At 48.6% G+C, this 18,400-nt stretch overlaps 1 protein-coding gene across 1 annotated transcript in view; it reads right to left on the bottom strand.

The window, feature by feature from the left end:
- ITGA10 (integrin subunit alpha 10) overlaps positions 1–18,400 on the bottom strand; it is a gene marked incomplete at its 3' end in the record, with an annotated part of 23,033 nt that extends 4,633 nt beyond the window's left edge. The window contains exons 1-19 of the mRNA XM_083878823.1: positions 17,183–18,400; positions 16,299–16,410; positions 15,286–15,377; positions 14,651–14,730; positions 13,639–13,753; positions 12,582–12,709; positions 11,517–11,665; positions 10,542–10,692; positions 10,296–10,461; positions 10,147–10,220; positions 9,386–9,530; positions 7,662–7,810; positions 7,429–7,572; positions 6,988–7,191; positions 5,725–5,855; positions 5,122–5,288; positions 3,852–3,994; positions 2,281–2,388; positions 465–799 (exon numbers count right to left, since the gene is read on the bottom strand). Coding sequence (XP_083734949.1) covers positions 465–799; positions 2,281–2,388; positions 3,852–3,994; positions 5,122–5,288; positions 5,725–5,855; positions 6,988–7,191; positions 7,429–7,572; positions 7,662–7,810; positions 9,386–9,530; positions 10,147–10,220; positions 10,296–10,461; positions 10,542–10,692; positions 11,517–11,665; positions 12,582–12,709; positions 13,639–13,753; positions 14,651–14,730; positions 15,286–15,377; positions 16,299–16,410; positions 17,183–17,234 — 2,645 coding nt within the window. The 5' untranslated portion in view covers positions 17,235–18,400. The remainder of the gene's footprint in view (positions 1–464; positions 800–2,280; positions 2,389–3,851; positions 3,995–5,121; positions 5,289–5,724; positions 5,856–6,987; positions 7,192–7,428; positions 7,573–7,661; positions 7,811–9,385; positions 9,531–10,146; positions 10,221–10,295; positions 10,462–10,541; positions 10,693–11,516; positions 11,666–12,581; positions 12,710–13,638; positions 13,754–14,650; positions 14,731–15,285; positions 15,378–16,298; positions 16,411–17,182) is intronic.

Here is an 18,400-nt window from a genome sequence, read left to right as displayed (position 1 = left end):
GTTTTGGGGACCCAATGGACTTTCAACCTGGAATGGGGTGGGACAAAAATGGTTTTTTCTCCAAAAACTTGAGTTTCTACCCTGGGTGGGGTTGGGGAACAAAGCAAAACTCCCCTTATCCCACTTGAAATGGGTTTTGGGGACCCAATGGACTTTCAGCCTGGAATGAGGTGGGACAAAAATTATTTTTTCTCCAAAAACTTGTGTTTCTACCCTGGTTTGGGAGAGTTTGGGGTTTTGGGGACCCCAATAGACTTTCAACCCATTCTACCTGGAACAGGATGGGACAAAAATGGTTTTTTTCTCCAAAAACTTGGGTTTCTACCCTGGTTGGGAGAGTTTGGAGGGACCCAATGGACTTCAACCCATCCCACCTGGAACGGGGTGCGACAAAAATGTATTTTTTCTCCAAAAACTTGGGTTTCTACCCTGGTTTGGGATAATTTGGAGTGTCTGCCGCTCACCAGGGCCCCCCTGCCCTCCCGCAGGCCGTACCTGCAGCACCAAAGTGGAGAAATGCAGGTTCCTGGAGAGGTTTATCCCCAAAGTGGCGTTGTAGGCGTTTTCCCGGCGGTTCTGCAGCTGCACCTGCACCAACATCCTCCTGCTGCCCCTGCGCACGACGTGGGGGCTCTGCCTGCAGCCGGGGGGTCACACACAGCTCTGGGGGCCCAGGAAAGGGGGAGGATTTTGGGGGGACACACCGGGGGTACCTGGAGCCCGCGATGTCCGCGGCGGCCTCCAGGACAAGGTCGGTGTCGCACGCGTCGTCGTCGCCGCAATCCTTGAAAAAGGGGATCTGGGAAGAGCCAAAAGGGGGTTGTGGGTGGGTTTATTTTAGGGTTTGGTTGTAAGAGAAAATCTTTTTTTTTGTTTGTTTTTTTGATGTTTTTTACCAATTTTGGGGGGGGTGTTTTAATTTTTTTTTAACTTTTTTTTTCCCCTCCTTGAAAAAGGGGATCTGGAAAGAGCCAAAGGGGGGTTGTGGGTGGGTTTTATTTTAGGGTTTGGTTGTTTGTCTGTAAAATAATTTTTTTTGGGGGGTTTTTTTGATGTTTTTTACTATTTTTGGGATTTTTTTTAACTTTTTTTTAACTTTTTTTTTTTTTCCCTCCTTGAAAAATGGGATCTGGAAAGAGCCAAAGGGGGGTTGTGGGTGGGTTTTATTTTAGGGTTTGGTTGTAAGAGAAAATCTTTTTTTTGTTTGTTTTTTTGATGTTTTTTACCAATTTTGGGGGGGGGGGGGTTTTAATTTTTTTTTAACTTTTTTTTTTTCCCTCCTTGAAAAAGGGGATCTGGGAAGAGGCAAAAGGGGGTTGTGGGTGGGTTTTATTTTAGGGTTTGGTTGTTTGTCTGTAAAATAATTTTTTTTTTTGGTTTTTTTTTGATGTTTTTTACTATTTTTGGGATTTTTTTTAACTTTTTTTTAACTTTTTTTTTTTTTTCCCTCCTTGAAAAAGGGGATCTGGAAAGAGCCAAAGGGGGGTTGTGGTGTCCAGGGGTGGTTTTATTTTAGGGTTTCTTTGTTTGTCTGTAAAATAATTTTTTTTTTTTTAGTTTTCTTGATATTTTTTACTATTTTTGGGGTTTTTTTAACTTTTTTTTTTTACTTTTTTTTTTTCTATTTGATTTTTTTTCTTACCCTTTTTAGTGTTTCTTTTACCCTTTTTTAGTGTTTTGGAAATAAACCCACCATTTTTACTATTTTTAGCGTTTGCCCTTTTTAAAAAAAAAAAAATGGGATTTTTTACCCTTTTTGACTTTTTTTTTTAGGGTTTGTTTGTCTGTAAATTTTTTTTTTTTGTCTTCTTGATATTTTTACCTTTTGGGGGTTTTTTTACTCTTTTTGTCTTTTTTTTTTTTTTTTTTTTTTTTTTCCCTATTTGATTTTTTTACTTTTATTTACTTTTTTATTTAGATTTATTTAGTTTTTTATTTGATTTTTTTAGATATTTTTTTGGAAACAAACCCACCATTTTTTACTATTTTTACCATTTGCCCTTTTTTTAAAAAAAAAAATGGTTTTTAGTGTTTTGGAAATAAACCCACCATTTTTTACTATTTTTACCATTTCCCCTTTTTAAAAAAAAAAAAATTAGTTTTCTTTACCTTTTTTTTTTAGGGTTTGTTTGTCTGTAAAATAATCTGTAAAATATTTTTTTTTTTAAACTCCTTCTAAGGAAATTCCAGGAATTCATGGGGAGATTTGGGAAAAACACAGGGGGGATTTTAAAATGAGCCCTTCCCTCAATTTTCCCTTTTTTTTTCCCCAGTACAAACCAGTTTGAGGAGAGAGGTGGGAAATGCCTCGTCCAGCACCGACCCCGCAGACACATCCAGGGCCCAGCTGAGGCTGAGCCGGACGGGACGCAGGTAATCCGAGGTGTCCTGCAAAATCAGGGGAAAAATCCATCAAAACTCAGAGAAAAATCCATCAAAAACTCAGAGAAAAATCCCAAAAAACTCAGAGAAAAATCCCAAAAAACTCAGAGAAAAATCCATCAAAAACTCAGAGAAAAATCCATCAAAAACTCAGAGAAAAATCCCAAAAAACTCAGAGAAAAATCCCAAAAAACTCAGAGAAAAATCCATCAAAAACTCAGAGAAAAATCCATCAAAAACTCAGAGAAAAATCCCAAAAAACTCAGAGAAAAATCCCAAAAACTCAGAGAAAAATCCCAAAAAACTCAGAGAAAAATCCAGCAAAAGTCAGAGAAAAATCCATCAAAAACTCAGAGAAAAATCCATCAAAAACTCAGAGAAAAATCCCAAAAAACTCAGAGAAAAATCCCAAAAACTCAGAGAAAAATCCAGCAAAAGTCAGAGAAAAATCCCAAAAAACTCAGAGAAAAATCCATCAAAACTCAGAGAAAAATCCATCAAAACTCAGAGAAAAATCCATCAAAAATAAGAGGGAAAAATCCATCAAAACTCAGAGAAAAATCTCAAAAAACTCAGAGAAAAATCCATCAAAACTCAGAGAAAAATCCAGCAAAAGTCAGAGAAAAATCCATCAAAAAGTCAGAGAAAAATCCAGCAAAAGTCAGAGAAAAATCCATCAAAACTCAGAGAAAAATCCCAAAAAACTCAGAATGAAAAATCCATCAAAATTCAGAGAAAAATCCATCAAAACTCAGAGAAAAATCCGTCAAAACTCATTCCAGGAATGTGGAGAGCTGGAAAAATTCCTGGGGCTGAGCAGGACAAAATATCCCAAAAAACTCATTAAATATATATTTAATATATTAAATATAAAATATATTCCTGGGGCTGACCAGGATAAAATATCCCAAAAAACTCATTCCAACCAGGAATGTGGAGGGCAGGAAAAGGATTCCTGGGGCTGAGCAGGACAAAATATCCCAAGAAACTCATTAAATATGTATTTAATATATTAAATATAAAATATATTTCTGGGGCTGACCAGGATAAAATATCCCATCAAACTCATTCCAAGAATTTGGAGGGCAGGAAAAAAATCCTGGGATTGACCAGGACAAAATATCCCAAAAAACTCATTCCAGGGAGGAATGTGGAGGGCAGGGAAAATTTCTGGAGCTGAGCAGGACAAAATATCCCCAAAAAACTCATTCCAGGAATGTGGAAAGCAGGAAAAATTCCTGGGGCTGACCAGGATAAAATATCCCAAAAAACTCATTCCAGGAATTTGGAGGGCAGGGAGGATTCTGGAACTGACCAGGGCAAAATATCCAAAAAAACTCATTAAATTTATATTTAATATATTAAATATAAAATATATTCCTGGGGCTGACCAGGATAAAATATCCCAAAAAACTCATTCCAAGCAGACCCCAGGAATTTGGAGAGCAGAAAAAATTCCTGGGACTGACCAGGACGTGGAAAGGAACTCGGGTGCAGCTCTGCCTCCCCACGGGGAGCTGGATTTGGCGCTGGAGCCGCCGCCGGGCGCCGGAGTCGAAGGCAGCGCGGTGTCCCGGGCTCTTCTCCTCCAGGGAAATGTTGTACTGGAGATCTGGGGACAGAGAGAGGGTCAGGAGCGAGAAAAACATCTCTGGGAGGGGTGAGAACTCCAGGGGAGGCTCCAGGGAGGGCTCAGAGGCTCCAGGGTGTCGTGGAACGCTCCAGGGATAAGCAGAGCTCTGTTGGTATTCAATGGACAATTCAGGATATTCCCAGGGATGCTCCAGGAGTGCTCCAGGATCACCAGATATATAAATATAAATAAATAAATATAAATAAATAAATAAATAAATAAATAAATATGTGTTCTGGAAATATTAAGGGAATATCTGGGATGTGTGATGACCCAGGGCCCTCAGAGTGCTCCAGAAATGCTCTTGAAATTCTCCAGGACACTCCAGGAATGTTCCAGGGACGCTCTGGGATGTTCCAGGGATCGCTCCAGGAGCCTTTGGGATGTTTTCTGGGATGTGTGATGACCCAGGGCCCTCAAGGATGCTCCAGAAATGGTCCAGGAATTCTCCAGGACACCTTGGGGACACTCCAGGAATGATCCAGGGACACTCTGGGATGCTCCTGGGATGCTCCCAGGCTCTCTATGGATCCCACTCTGGGATTTTCGGGGGGACAGCCCAAGATGTAAAACCCTGGGATGTTCCAAGGATGCTCCAGGAGCCTTTGGGATGCTCCAAGGATGCTCCAAGGATGCTCCAGGGATGCTCCAGGGATTCTCCAGGGATTCTCCAGGGATTCTCCAAGGATTCTCCAAGGGTTCCCCAAGGATGCTCCAAGGATGCTCCAAGGATTCTCCAAGGATACTCCAGGGGTACTCCAAGGATGCTCCAAGGATGCTCCAGGAGCCTTTGGGATGCTCCAGGGATACTCCAAGGATTCTCCAAGGATTCCCCAAGGATTCTCCAGGGATGCTCCAGGAGCCTTTGGGATGCTCCAGGGATACTCCAAGGATTCTCCAAGGATTCCCCAAGGATTCTCCAGGGATGCTCCAGGAGCCTTTGGGATGCTCCAGGGATACTCCAAGGATTCTCCAAGGATTCCCCAAGGATTCTCCAGGGATGCTCCAGGAGCCTTTGGGATGCTCCAGGGATACTCCAAGGATACTCCAGGGATACTCCAAGGATACTCCAAGGATTCCCCAGGCCCCCCACCACCCCCACTCACCAACACTCCCGTCCTCGGGGCTCCCCGGGCGCGTCCGGGCGCGGAAGCAGATCCTGGCCCTGAGGCAGACGGCGCCGGAGCCGCCGCGGTGACAATTCCTGCGGGTGACACTGACGGCCCCCGGCTCCACCGACACCCACGGGGACACCTGGACGATCCGGCGGGACCTGGGACACACCTGGGAGCTCACCTGGGGCAGGTAGGGACAGGGACACACACCTGGTCCTGCCCTGGGTCCTGTCACGGGGGAAACTGAGGCATGGAGAGCCCTGGGAGGATCCCCAGGTTCTTATAAGAGGGAAACTGAGGCACAGAGAGCCCTGGGAGGATCCCCAGGTTCTTATAAGAGGGAAACTGAGGCAGGGAGAGCCCCAGGAACATCCCCAGGTTCTTGCAAAGGGAAACTGAGGCATGGAGAGGATCCTCAGGAGGATCCCCAGGTTCTTGGAAGGGGAAACTGAGGCACGGAGCCCCCTAAATGTCTCCATAACCCACATATCTCTGTCCCTGGGGTGTCTCTGTTCCTTCTCCACGTCCCTGTTCCCAAGATATCCCTGTCCCCGGGGGTCTCCTTGTCCCCAACCCCTGTTGACCCCGACTCACCTGAGCAGCACGGCCACCCCCTGGGCCCCCACGGCCACGTCCACCAGCCCGTCCCCGTCCATGTCCATCCGTCCGTCCAGGCTGATCCCGAAATATCTGAGGCTCCACCCGAGAGCCGCGGCCTCGACGCGCTGAGAAACCAAGAGTGGTGGTGGTGGGATCACCAGGGGGTTCCTGCAGGGGCTGTGCTCTGTCCTGGGCTGTGGTGTAGGATGTGCACACAGTATTTATCCCATCCCCATCCCCATGAGCTGTTGGAACCAGGTGGGGCAGTGTTTTCCCAGGCCCCTCCTTTGGGCTCTTCTGCTCATGGCCCATCAATGCCTTGCCCAGGACTCACAGGGAACTCCCTCCAGGAGCTCTCTCTGTTTAATGGGCCATCAAGGAGCCACTGCACGACTCCTCATCCCATTGGGAGATGCTCCCAATGCCCAGGGGGAGGAGCCAAGCATTCCCACCTGGAGAGAATCTGGGATTTGGGACAGGACAAGCAGCCCTGAGCCACTGGATTCCCAGAGGACCAGAGCTCCCAGACCTTTCTGTGGGATCACTGCTTCAGGAAGAGCCCCTCCCCTGGACTGCTCCCCCCACCCTGCTCAGGGTGTGTTCTGACTCTGGCAGTGCTCCTTTGTGTTATTGCATTGATTTTATTTTATTTTATTTTTAATTATTTTTAATTATTTTTATTTTATTTTATTTTTATTTTATTTTTATTTTATTTTTATTTTATTTTTAATTATTTTTAATTATTTTATTTTTAATTATTTTTATTTTATTTTATTTTTATTTTATTTTATTTTTAATTATTTTTATTTTATTTTATTTTAATTTTATTTTATTTTTAATTATTTTTATTTTATTTTTATTTTATTTTATTTTTAATTATTTTTTAATTATTTTTATTTTATTTTATTTTTAATTATTTTTATTTTATTTTTAATTATTTTTAATTATTTTTATTTTATTTTATTTTTAATTATTTTTAATTATTTTTATTTTATTTTATTTTAATTTAATTTTAATTATTTTAATTTTATTTTATTTTATTTTATTTTTAATTATTTTTAATTATTTTTATTTTATTTTATTTTTAATTCTTTTTATTTTATTTTATTTTTAATTATTTTTAATTCTTTTTAATTTATTTTATTTTTACCTTTTTACCTTTCTCCTTATTAAATTACATCCCTAACTTGGAGCCTCTCACTCATTTTGCTTTCAAACCACAACAATGTCCCAGCAGTCCCCCCAAAACCCCCTCACCTGTTTGTACTGGGGTAAGAAGGTGTGTGGGGAGATGTGGAACACGTAGAGAGCCCCTCGGTGCTCGTCCTCCAGGGGGGCTCCCACCACGGCCCCAGCCAGCCCGTCCTGGCCCAGGTTGGGCACTGCGCCCAAGGCAGAGCCAAATCTGGAGTCTTGTGCCTTTGCTTCGGGGTGCAGAGATCCCACAGGGGTCACACGGTCCTGGGAGGTGCAGGAGGGTCTCTCAGGTTTTGAGACAACACCTCAATCCCATTGTGTCCCCCCAAATCCTCTCAAATCCCTTTCAAACTCTTACATCCCTCCAATCCTTCTGCATCCTGAGATCTTCCCAGTTTTCCTGCCCTCCCCTCTAAATCTTTGCATCCCTCCAATCCTTCTGCATCCTGAGATCCTCCCAGTCCCCCAATCACACCCCAATGCCCACCCCAGCCCCCTCACCTGCCCCACACGGTACAAATAGACCCTCCCTGTCTCTCGGCTCTGTCCCCCCAGGTAGGTGGGGGCAGCCACCAGCAGCAGGTCACTGTCCCCATCTCCCTCCAGGTCCAGGGCCAAGATTTCACTGCCAAAGTAGGAGCCGATCTGGGGATGAAAAGGGGATGTGAGGCTGATGGGGAGGAGGTTGGGGGTCTATAATCACCCCAAAGAGCCTCAAGGCCACCTCTCCTCACCTGTTCACCCATTAACACCTGGGACACCGTCACGGCCCCCGCGGGGTGCAGCTGGAAAAGGACGACTTTGCCTTTGTGCTGGAATCGGGGGGCACCGGCCACCAACAGGGGCTGCCCCCCTGGGAGCTGCAGTGAGGACACCGAGTAGCCTGGGGGGGAAGGAGGGTCAGGGGGAGGGACAGCCCTGGGGGTCCCTGGGGGGGACAGGGGGGTCCCTGGGGGGGACAGGGGGGTCCCTGGGGCACCCTGAATGTCCAGGTTTGGACATCCCTAATCCAGGATGGAGTAACTCCAGGGGATCCCAAATATACAGGATGTGGAGCATCCCAGGACATCCCAAATATCCCAGGACACCCCAAATATACAGGACATGGACCATCCCAGGATACCCCAAATATACAGGACAGGGAGTATCCCAAATATACAGGACATGGAGCATCCCAGGGCATCCCAAATATACAGGACATGGAGTAGCCCAGGGGACCCCAAATATACAGGACATGGAGTATCCCTGGAGTATGGAGTAGGCCCAGGGGATCCCAAATATACAGGACATGGAGCATCCCAGGGCATCCCAAATATACAGGACATGGAGCATCCCTGGAGTATGGAGTAACCCCAGGACACCCCAAAAATACAGGACATGGAGAATCCCAGGAGACCCCAAATATACAGGACATGGAGTATTCCAGGATATCCCAAATATACAGGACATGGAGCATCCCCTGGGATATGGAACATGGAGCATTTCTGGCTCACCAAACATCCCAAATATCCAGGTTTGGAGCATCCCAGGGGATCCCAAATATACAGGACATGGAGCATCCCAGGGCACCCCAAATGTACAGGACATGGGGTATCCCAGGACACCCCAAATATATAGGACATGGAGTAGCCCCAGGGCACCCCAAATATACAGGACATGGAGTATCCCAAATATACAGGACATGGAGCATCCCTGGAGTATGGAATAGCCCCAGGGGATCCCAAATATACAGGACATGGAGAATCCCAGGGCATCCCAAATATCCAGGTTTGGAGCATCCCTGGAGTATGGAGTAACCCCAGGGGATCCCAAATATACAGGACATGGAGAATCCCAGGGCATCCCAAATATACAGGACATGGAGTAGCCCCAGGGCACCCCAAATATCCAGGTTTGGAGCATCCCTGGAGTATGGAACAGCCCCAGGGGATCCCAAATATCCAGGACATGGAGCATCCCAGGGCATCCCAAATATCCAGGACATGGAATATTCCAGGATATCCCAAATATACAGGACATGGGGCATCCCAGGACACCCCAAATATACAGGTTTGGAGCATCCCAGGGCATCCCAAATATCCAGGTTTGGAGCATCCCTGGAGTATGGAACAGCCCCAGGGGATCCCAAATATACAGGACATGGAGCATCTCAGGGCAAATATACAGGATGGAGTATTCCAGGGGATCCCAAAAGTACAGGACATGGAGTAGCCCCAGGACACCCCAAATATACAGGACACGGAGTATCCCAAATATACAGGACAGGACATGGAGCATCCCCTGGGATATGGAACATGGAACATTTCTGCATCCCAAATATCCCCTACATGGAACATCCCCACTTCACCCCTGATCTCCAGCACACGAAACACCCCCTAATTCATCTCAAAATCCCAAAGATATGGAACATCTCTGTACATCCCTCTGGACACCCTCATCCCTTGGGGACCCCCCATACCCAGATAGGCCGCATGGTTCCTCAGCTCCGGCGGGAATTCCTCCTGGAACGCTCCCCGGGGCGGGACGACGAGCCCACGCCGTCCCAGCTCCAGCACTCCTCCTTCCCAGTCGTAGGATCCGACCATCCCAAAGAGGATCCCGTCCTGCCACGTCAACAACGTCTCAGTGGATTCCCAAATCCCCGCCAAAGTCATTCTCCCATCCCAGGGCTGAGATGGGATAAGGGTTATTTTCCACTTTTTTTTTTTTTTTTTTTTTTTTTTTTTTTTTTTTTTTTTCCCTAGTGGGATCATGTAGAGAAAATAGCTGAAAAAATGAGTAGAGAATAAGAGACACGATAGCTCTTAGAATAATATTGTGACTAAAAGCTAAGACAAGGCCAGAGAAACTGAAATCATAAAGAGAAACTGGAGAGAAACATGGAGAGAAACTGAAATCGTAAAAAAAAGAAGAACTGAACGTTACAAGGCGATACAACTGTTGAATTATGCTGATATAACATGAAATAAGTTATTCTTTAGTCACTGCCAATCAGGAGCTTGGCTTTTGCAATGTGTATGAACTAATTATTTAAAATATAAATTCTTGGCTTTTGCAATATGTACAAACTAATTATCTAAAATATAAATGCTTGGCTTTTGCAATATGTACGAACTAATTATTTTAGAATATAAACATAAGCGAGAAAACAAATAAAATCGAGCCTGATTGATCGATCAACATGGGTTAAGTCAATCTCCCTCTTTCCAACGGGATCACCTCGAGGCGATGGAGGGAAAAACCAATCTGGGACATCTCCAGCTCAAAGGCGCTCTCGTTGTTCCCGTGGGTGCCTGACCAAAGGAGACTTTGTTCCTCCAGCTGGAATTCCCAGCCGGAATTCCCAGCCCTTCCCACCAGCCCAGCACCTTCCAGGCCGAAGATCCGATCCCCCAGAGCGTCCACGATGTCGTTGAGGGCGGCCTCATCCGTGACGTTGAAGAAATATTTCTCATCGGGGTCGCTGGCGATGGATTTGATCTCCCGGATGAAATCTTGGGGGTCCTGCTGACGACGCAGGTAGTGCCCCAAGACCTGGGAGAGGGACAGGGGTCAGTGGGAGATTCCCCTGGGGTTCAGGGAAATGCAGGATGAGGGGTCAGTGGGGTTCTCACGGCGATGGCGTAGCGGGTGACGTTGTGCCGGTCACACTCGGCCAGCGCGGCCGGCAGCTCGTCCCCGTCGTGGGACTCCCCGTCCGTCACCACCAGCAGGAGTCGTGTGGCCCCCGGGCGCCCGCCCCGGGCCGGGCTGAAGGACTCTGTGCTGTGGGGATGGGGCTGGAGGAGTGAGGCCCTAATCCCCATCCTAATGCTGGCCCCAGTCCCAGATCTCAGTCCCAGTGCTGACCCCAATCCCAGCTCCAATCCCAATCCCAACTCCCAACCTCAACCCCAATCTCAACTCTGACCCCAATCTCAATCCCAACTCCCACCCCAATCCCAACTCCCAATCCCAACTCCGACCCCAATCCCAACTCCCAGCCCCAATCCCAATCCAAATTTTGACTCAATCCCAAGCCCGATACCAATTCCAATCCCAATCCTTATTCAAATCCTGACTCCCAACCTAAACCCTGATCCCCATTCTGATCCCAGTCCCGGCCCCACTCCCAATCCCAGTCGTAACCCTGACCCAGATCTCAGTCCCAGTGCTGACCCCAATCCCAACCCCAATCCCAACTCCGACCCCAATCCCAATCTTGACTTGATCCCAAGCCCGATACCAATTCCAATCCCAATCCTTATTCAAATCCCGACCCCCCAACCTAAACCCTAATCCCCATTTTGATCCCAGCCCCAATCCCAATTGTAACCCTGACCCAGATCTCAGTCCCAGTGCTGACCCCAATCCCAACTCCCAATCCCAACTCCCAACCCCAATCCTGACCCCAATCCCAACTCCAACCCCAATCCCAATCCAAACCCTGACTTGATCCCAATCCCTATTCAAATCCCAACCCCCCAACCCAAACCCTAATCCCCATTTTTATCCCAGTCCCAGCCCCACTCCCACTCCCCATCCTGGTGCCAATCCCACCCCCAGTCCCCCCCAGTCCCACTCCCGGAGTGTTCCCATCCCGAGCCCACCAGGCCTGTCGGATGGCCATGGCCGTGCGTGTCTCCCTGCCCTCCTGCCGGGTCAGGTTCTGGGCAGCCTCCAGCAGGCTCTGGGCTGTGCTGTGCTGCCCCAGCGCCCACTCCTGCACCAGCCTCTCCCCGTACTGCAGCACCCCCACCTGGAACGGGGGGAGTCAGAGCCAGAGGAGCCCCAAAATCCACAGGGAGATCCCTCAAAGCCACAGGGAGATCCCCAAATCTACAGGGATATGCCTCAAACCCACAGGGATATCCTCAAACTCAAAGGGAGTCCCCAAATCCACAGGGAATTCCCCAAATCCACAGGGATATCCCCCAAACCCACAGGGAGCCCCCAAATCCACAGGGAGTTCCCCAAATCTACAGGGATATCCCTCAAACCCACAGGGAGTCCCCCAAATCCACAGGGAGTTCCCCAAATCCTTGGGGACAAACCATCCCAAACCTTGGGGACAAACCATCACAAACCTTGGGGACAAACCATCACAAACCTTGGGGACATCATCCCAACCCAAACCATCCCAACCCTTGGGGACACCATCCCAACCTTGGGGACAAACCATCCCAACTCTTGGGGACAAACCATCCCAAACCTTGGGGACACCATCTCAACCTTGGGGACACCATCCCAACCTTGGGGACGAACCATCCAAACCCTTGGGGACACCATTGCAAACCTTGGGGACACCATCGCAACCTTGGGGACAAACCATCCCAACCCTTGGGGACACCATCCCAACCTTGGGGACACCATCCCAACCTTGGGGACACCTTGGGGACAAACCATCCCAACCTTGGGGACACCATCCCAACCTTGGGGACACCTTGGGGACAAACCATCCCAACCTTGGGGACACCATCCCAACCCTTGGGGACACCTTGGGGACACCATCCCAACCTTGGGGACACCTTGGGGACACCATCCCAACCTTGGGGACACCATCCCAACCCTTGGGGACACCTTGGGGACACCATCCCAACCCTTGGGGACACCCAAACCTTGGGGACAAACCATCCCAACCTTGGGGACAAACCATCCCAACCTTGGGGACACACCTGGGTCTGCCCAGGCCCGATGAAGAACCGTCCCAGGATGTTCCCCAGGAATTCCTGCACCTCCTCCCAGGGGTAGATGCTGTTGGAGCCATCCAGAACCAGGACGATGTCCATGAACGTGGAGCAGCCTGGAAAGGGAGGGGACACGGTGACACCAGAGTGACACAGCCCCCAGTATGTCCCAGTATGTCCCAGTACGTCCCAGTACGTCCCAGTATATATCCCAGTGCGTCCCAGTGCATCCCAGTGCATCCCAGTGCGTCCTAGTGCGTCCCAGTAAATCCCAGTACGTCCCAGTGCGTCCCAGTACGTCCCAGTGCGTCCCAGTGCGTCCCAGTACACCCCAGTACGTCCCAGTACGTCCCAGTGCGTCCCAGTGCGTCCCAGTGCGTCCCAGTGCGTCCCAGTACACCCCAGTACGTCCCAGTACGTCCCAGTACGTCCCAGTGCGTCCCAGTGCGTCCCAGTGCGTCCCAGTGCGTCCCAGTATAACCCAGTATGTCCCAGTATAACCCAGTATGTCCCAGTATAACCCAGTATGTCCCAGTATGTCCCAGTACGTCCCACTACGTCCCAGTACATCCCAGTACATCCCACTACGTCTCAGTATATCCCAGTACGTCCCACTACGTCCCACTATATCCCAGTACGTCCCAGTATGTCCCAGTACGTCCCAGTACGTCCCAGTGCGTCCCAGTACATCCCAGTACAACCCAGTACGTCCCAGTACGTCCCAGTACGTCCCAGTACGCCCCAGTACGTCCTAGTACATCCCAGTATATCCCAGTATGTCCCAGTATGCCCCAGTACATCCCAGTGCGTCCCAGTATATCCCAGTACACCCCAGTATGTCCCAGTATGTCCCAGTACATCCCAGTATGTCCTAGTACATCCCAGTATATCCCAGTATGTCCCAGTATGTCCTAGTACATCCCAGTACGTCCCAGTGCGTCCCAGTGCGTCTCAGTATATCCCAGCACATCCCAGTATATCCCAGCACATCCCAGTATATCCCAGTACATCCCAGTACGTCCCAGTACACCCCAGTCCCACTCACGCTGTGCTGTGGGTGCAATGGTTCCCATAACTTGGAGCTCCTCGTTGAGTTGGACACAACGACCAGAGGTGAACAAGGAGGTGCCGCATTCCTGGGACCAAAGTGGGGCGCACACCTTGATGGGGGTGAAATGAGGACACGATTTTAGTGGTGTGTGTTTTGGTTTTATCAGTTTTATATATGTATCTGTTTCCTTGTTTTATGTTCTTGTTTATAATGTGTGGTTTTATTAGTTTTATGTATGTATTTGTTCCTTTTTTATTCTTTATATTTATATTCCTCCATCCCACCCTGTGCCCTGCCTCAGTTTCCCTCCATCCCATCCTCTGCCGTGCCTCAGTTTCCCCCTATCCCCATCCTGTGCTGTGCCTCAGTTTCCCTCCATCCCACCCTGTGCCGTGCCTCAGTTTCCCTCCATCCCACCCTGTGCCCTGCCTCAGTTTCCCCCTATCCCCATCCTGTGCTGTGCCTCAGTTTCCCTCCATCCCACCCTGTGCCGTGCCTCAGTTTCCCTCCATCCCACCCTGTGCCGTGCCTCAGTTTCCCTCCATCCCACCCTCTGCCGTGCCTCAGTTTCCCTCCATCCCACCCTGTGCCGTGCCTCAGTTTCCCTCCATCCCACCCTGTGCCGTGCCTCAGTTTCCCTCCATCCCCTCCTGTGCCTCAGTTTCCCCCTATCCCCATCCTGTGCTGTGCCTCAGTTTCCCTCCATCCCACCCTGTGCCGTGCCTCAGTTTCCCTCCATCCCACCCTCTGCCGTGCCTCAGTTTCCCCCTATCCCCATCCTGTGCTGTGCCTCAGTTTCCCTCCATCCCACCCTCTGCCGTGCCTCAGTTTCCCTCCATCCCCTCCTGTGCCTCAGTTTCCCTCCATCCCACCCTGTGCTGTGCCTCAGTTTCCCCCTATCCCCACCCTGTGCTGTGCCTCAGTTTCCCTCCATCCCACCCTGTGCTGTGCCTCAGTTTCCCTCCATCCCCTCCTGTGCCGTGCCTCAGTTTCCCTCTGTGCTTACCACAAACCCACCATCCCTGGACTCCACCAGGCTCATCCCGAGGCGTCCGGCGCTGCTGTGGAGCCAGGGAGCTGCAGCCCCTTGTGGGGACACAGAGGGGACAGGAGGGGGGTCAGAGGGGACAGGGGTGGGGTCAGAGGGGACAGGAGGGGGGGCAGAGGGGACAGGAGGGGGGTCAGAGGGGACAGGAGGGGGGTCAGAGGGGACAGGGGTGGGGTCAGAGGGGACAGGAGGGGGGGCAGAGGGGACAGGGGTGGGGTCAGAGGGGACAGGAGGGGGGTCAGAGGGGACGGGGGTGGGGTCAGAGGGGACAGGGGTGGGGTCAGAGGGGACAGGGGGGGGGTCAGAGGGGACAGGGGTGGGGTCAGAGGGACAGGGGTGGGGGCAGAGGGGACAGGGGTGGGGGCAGAGGGGACAGGGGTGGGGGCAGAGGGGACGGGGGTGGGGTCAGAGGGGACAGGGGTGGGGTCAGAGGGGACAGGAGGGGGGTCAGAGGGGACAGGAGGGGGGTCAGAGGGGACAGGAGTGGGGTCAGAGGGGACAGGGGTGGGGTCACAGGGGACAGGGGTGGTGGCACTGTTTTAGGGGGACCCCAAAGTCTCAGTGGGGTCACAGCCCACCCGCCCCATGGATACCGAGGTTGGCCTTGGCACAGGAGGAGTTCTGGAGGTGGCACTTGTAGATGTCGCCTTGGCCGTCACCATCCCATGGGGCGCCCACCAGGAGCCTGGGGGGACAGAGGGGACATGGAGGGGACATTGGGGACACAGAGGGGACATTGGGGGGACACAGAGGGGACATTGGGGACACAGAGGGGACATGGAGGGGACATTGGGGACACAGAGGGGACATTGGGGGGACACAGAGGGGACATTGGGGACACAGAGGGGACATTGGGGACACAGAGGGGACATTGGGGGGACATGGAGGGGACATTGGGGACACAGGGGGGACATTGGGGGAACACAGAGGGGACATTGGGGGGACACAAAGGGGACACACAGAGGGGACACCCCACACTGTGGCACCAAGGCCATTTCTGTCTGTGTGTCCGTCCATCTGTCTGTCCCTGTGTCTGCCCGTGTGTCTGTCCGTGTGTCTGTCCCTCTGTCTGTCTGTCCGTGTGTCTGTCCCTCTGTCTGTCTGTCCGTGTGTCTGTCCATCTGTCTGTCTGTCCGTGTGTCTGTCCCTCTGTCTGTCTGTCCGTGTGTCTGTCCATCTGTCTGTCTGTCCGTGTGTCTGTCCCTCTGTCTGTCTGTCCGTGTGTCTGTCCATCTGTCTGTCCCTGTGTCTGCCCGTGTGTCTGCCCGTGTGTCTGCCCGTGTGTCTGCCCGTGTGTCTGCCCCTGTGTCTGTCTGTCCATGTGTCTGTCTGTCCCTGTGTCTGTCCCTGTGTCCCTTTCCCACCTCACTTTTCCCTTTCCTATCTCAGTTTCCCCTTATCAACCTCATTTCCCCCCTCCCTACTTCACTTTCCCTTTCCCTTCTCCCTCTCCCCACCTCAATCCCCCTTTCCTGCCTCAGTTTCCCTTCCCTGCCTCAGTTTCCCCTTTCCTGCCTCAGTTCCCCTTTCCTGCCTCAGTTTCCCTTTCCTGCCTCAGTTTCCCCTTTCCTGCCTCAGTTTCCCTTTCCCCCCTGGGGTCACTCACCATTTGTCCCCCGTGTCCCCCCCCTGCAGGACCCGGTACCCGAATTGGGCCTCGGGGGGTCCCTGGAAGACCCTGGGATGTCCCACGTCGATGTTGAATCCTTTACAAAACCCTGGGGAGGTGACGGAGGGGCCTGAGATTGGGGTTTGGGGTGGAAAAATCCTTTTTTTTTTTCTCTTTCCTTCTCCACCCTCCCAAAAAAAAAAAATTTAAAAAAAAAAAATATATATATATAATTAAACTGGGTTTTATTTCCTTTTACACTTCCCCTTCCCATATATATATATAAAAATAATTAAATATATATATATAACTAAACCAGGTTTTATTTCCTTTTACACTTTCCCCTTCCCATATATATATATATAATTAAATATATATATAATTAAACCAGGTTTTATTTCCTTTTTTACAGTTTCCCCTTCCCATATATATATATATATACATATACATATATATATATATATATAATATTAAACCAGGTTTTATTTCCTTTTAGTTTCCCCTTCCCATATAAATATATAAAATTAAACCAGATTTTATTTCCTTTTACACTTTCCCCTTCCCATATAAATATATACATATAAAATTAAACCGGGTTTTATTTCCTTTTAGTTTCCCCTTCCCATATAAATATATAAAATTAAACCAGGTTTTATTCCCTTTTACAGTTTCCCCTCCCCGCCCCAAATCCAAGAAGATTTTAAGTCTTTTTCCCCTCCAAAATATATTGACCAAACCTGTTTTTATCCCAGATATTTATAGAAGAAAAACCAGGTTTTGGCTGCACTCAAATTAATGAATAAATAAATAATAAACCCTCCTTCAACAGCCCCAAAACACCCCAAAATTGTCTAAAAATCAAATTATTTTTGGGGGGTTACCTGAGAGCAGGAACAGCACCAGGAACAACCCCGAATTTCTCAAATTCCACATGGTCAAACTGCAGCTCAAAGGTGACTTTTCTTCTTCCAGCCAGGACAACATTTCTCTCTCTTTTTTATTTTTTTTTTTTTTTCAGTGTATTTTTCCCTCCTCCTTCATCTTCAATTGGCTGCTAAAAATAAATGTGGTTTTTTGGGAGGGAGGGAGCAAAGAGTTCAGGAAAAAAAAAATAAAAAACAGGAGAAATGGTAAAAAAAAAAGGAAAAAAGGAGAAATAATGGGAATAAAAGAGGAGGTGGGTGCAGGATTTTTTGGGGGGTGTTGGGTGTTTTGGGGGGCAGTGAAAGATTTTTTTTTTTTAATTTTTCTGGGGAAAATGGGATGGAAAAATGTGTATTTTCCCCAAGGATTGAACCACACAAGAGGTGGAAGTGACACCTGGATTTTCCCCTTGGGGATTGTCAGGAGGGGAATTTGGAATAAAAAGTGTCTGGGGGGGTTTGGGGTGGATTTTTGGTGGATTTTTGGTGGATTTTGGGTGGATTTGGGGTTGCCACGTCCTCCATGTGACACTGCCACCTCCTGGAATGAGGTTTTGACTGGATTCAGGAAAAAAAAAATTAAAAAAAATTTAAAAAATAAATAAATAAAAAATTCAAACTCTGCGATTTAGGACAGAGGGAAACTTGTGCTGCCGGGACGGGATGGAATTCTTGGGGGAAAAAAAAAAATGAAAATAAAAATAGGAAAAAAAAATAAAAATAAAATAAAATAAAAAAAATAAAAATAGAAATAGAAAAAAATAAAATAAAATAAAATTAAAAAAATAGAAAATAAAATAAAATAAAAAAATAAAAATAGAAAAAAATAAAAATAAAATTAATTTAAAAAAAAAAAAAATAAAAAAAATAAAAAAGGAAAAAAAAAAACAACAACTCAAGAAAGGAGGAGAAAAACCAGACAAACAGTGAGTGTGGCAGCTCCAGCTGTGACCACAGGCTGCACCACCCAGGCTGGGCCCAGCAGCACAAAAAGGGTCACAGGGGAAACTGAGGCACAGGGGGAGCCTCCTCCCACTCCTCCAAAATTCCTTCTCCTTCCCAAATGCCCAAATGTCACTGGAAAACCCAAATTCTCCTCCAAAATCCTTCTCCTGCACCATTTTCCCAGCCCAAACCTCAGCCCTGTGGAATGGGAGGGGACTGGGATGGGAATGG

Source organism: Zosterops lateralis (genome assembly GCF_965231275.1).
Source record: "Zosterops lateralis genome assembly, chromosome: 27".
NCBI lineage: Eukaryota > Metazoa > Chordata > Aves > Passeriformes > Zosteropidae > Zosterops > Zosterops lateralis.
Note: the sequence above shows the minus strand (reverse complement) of the source record. Positions and strands in the feature narration are given on the sequence as shown.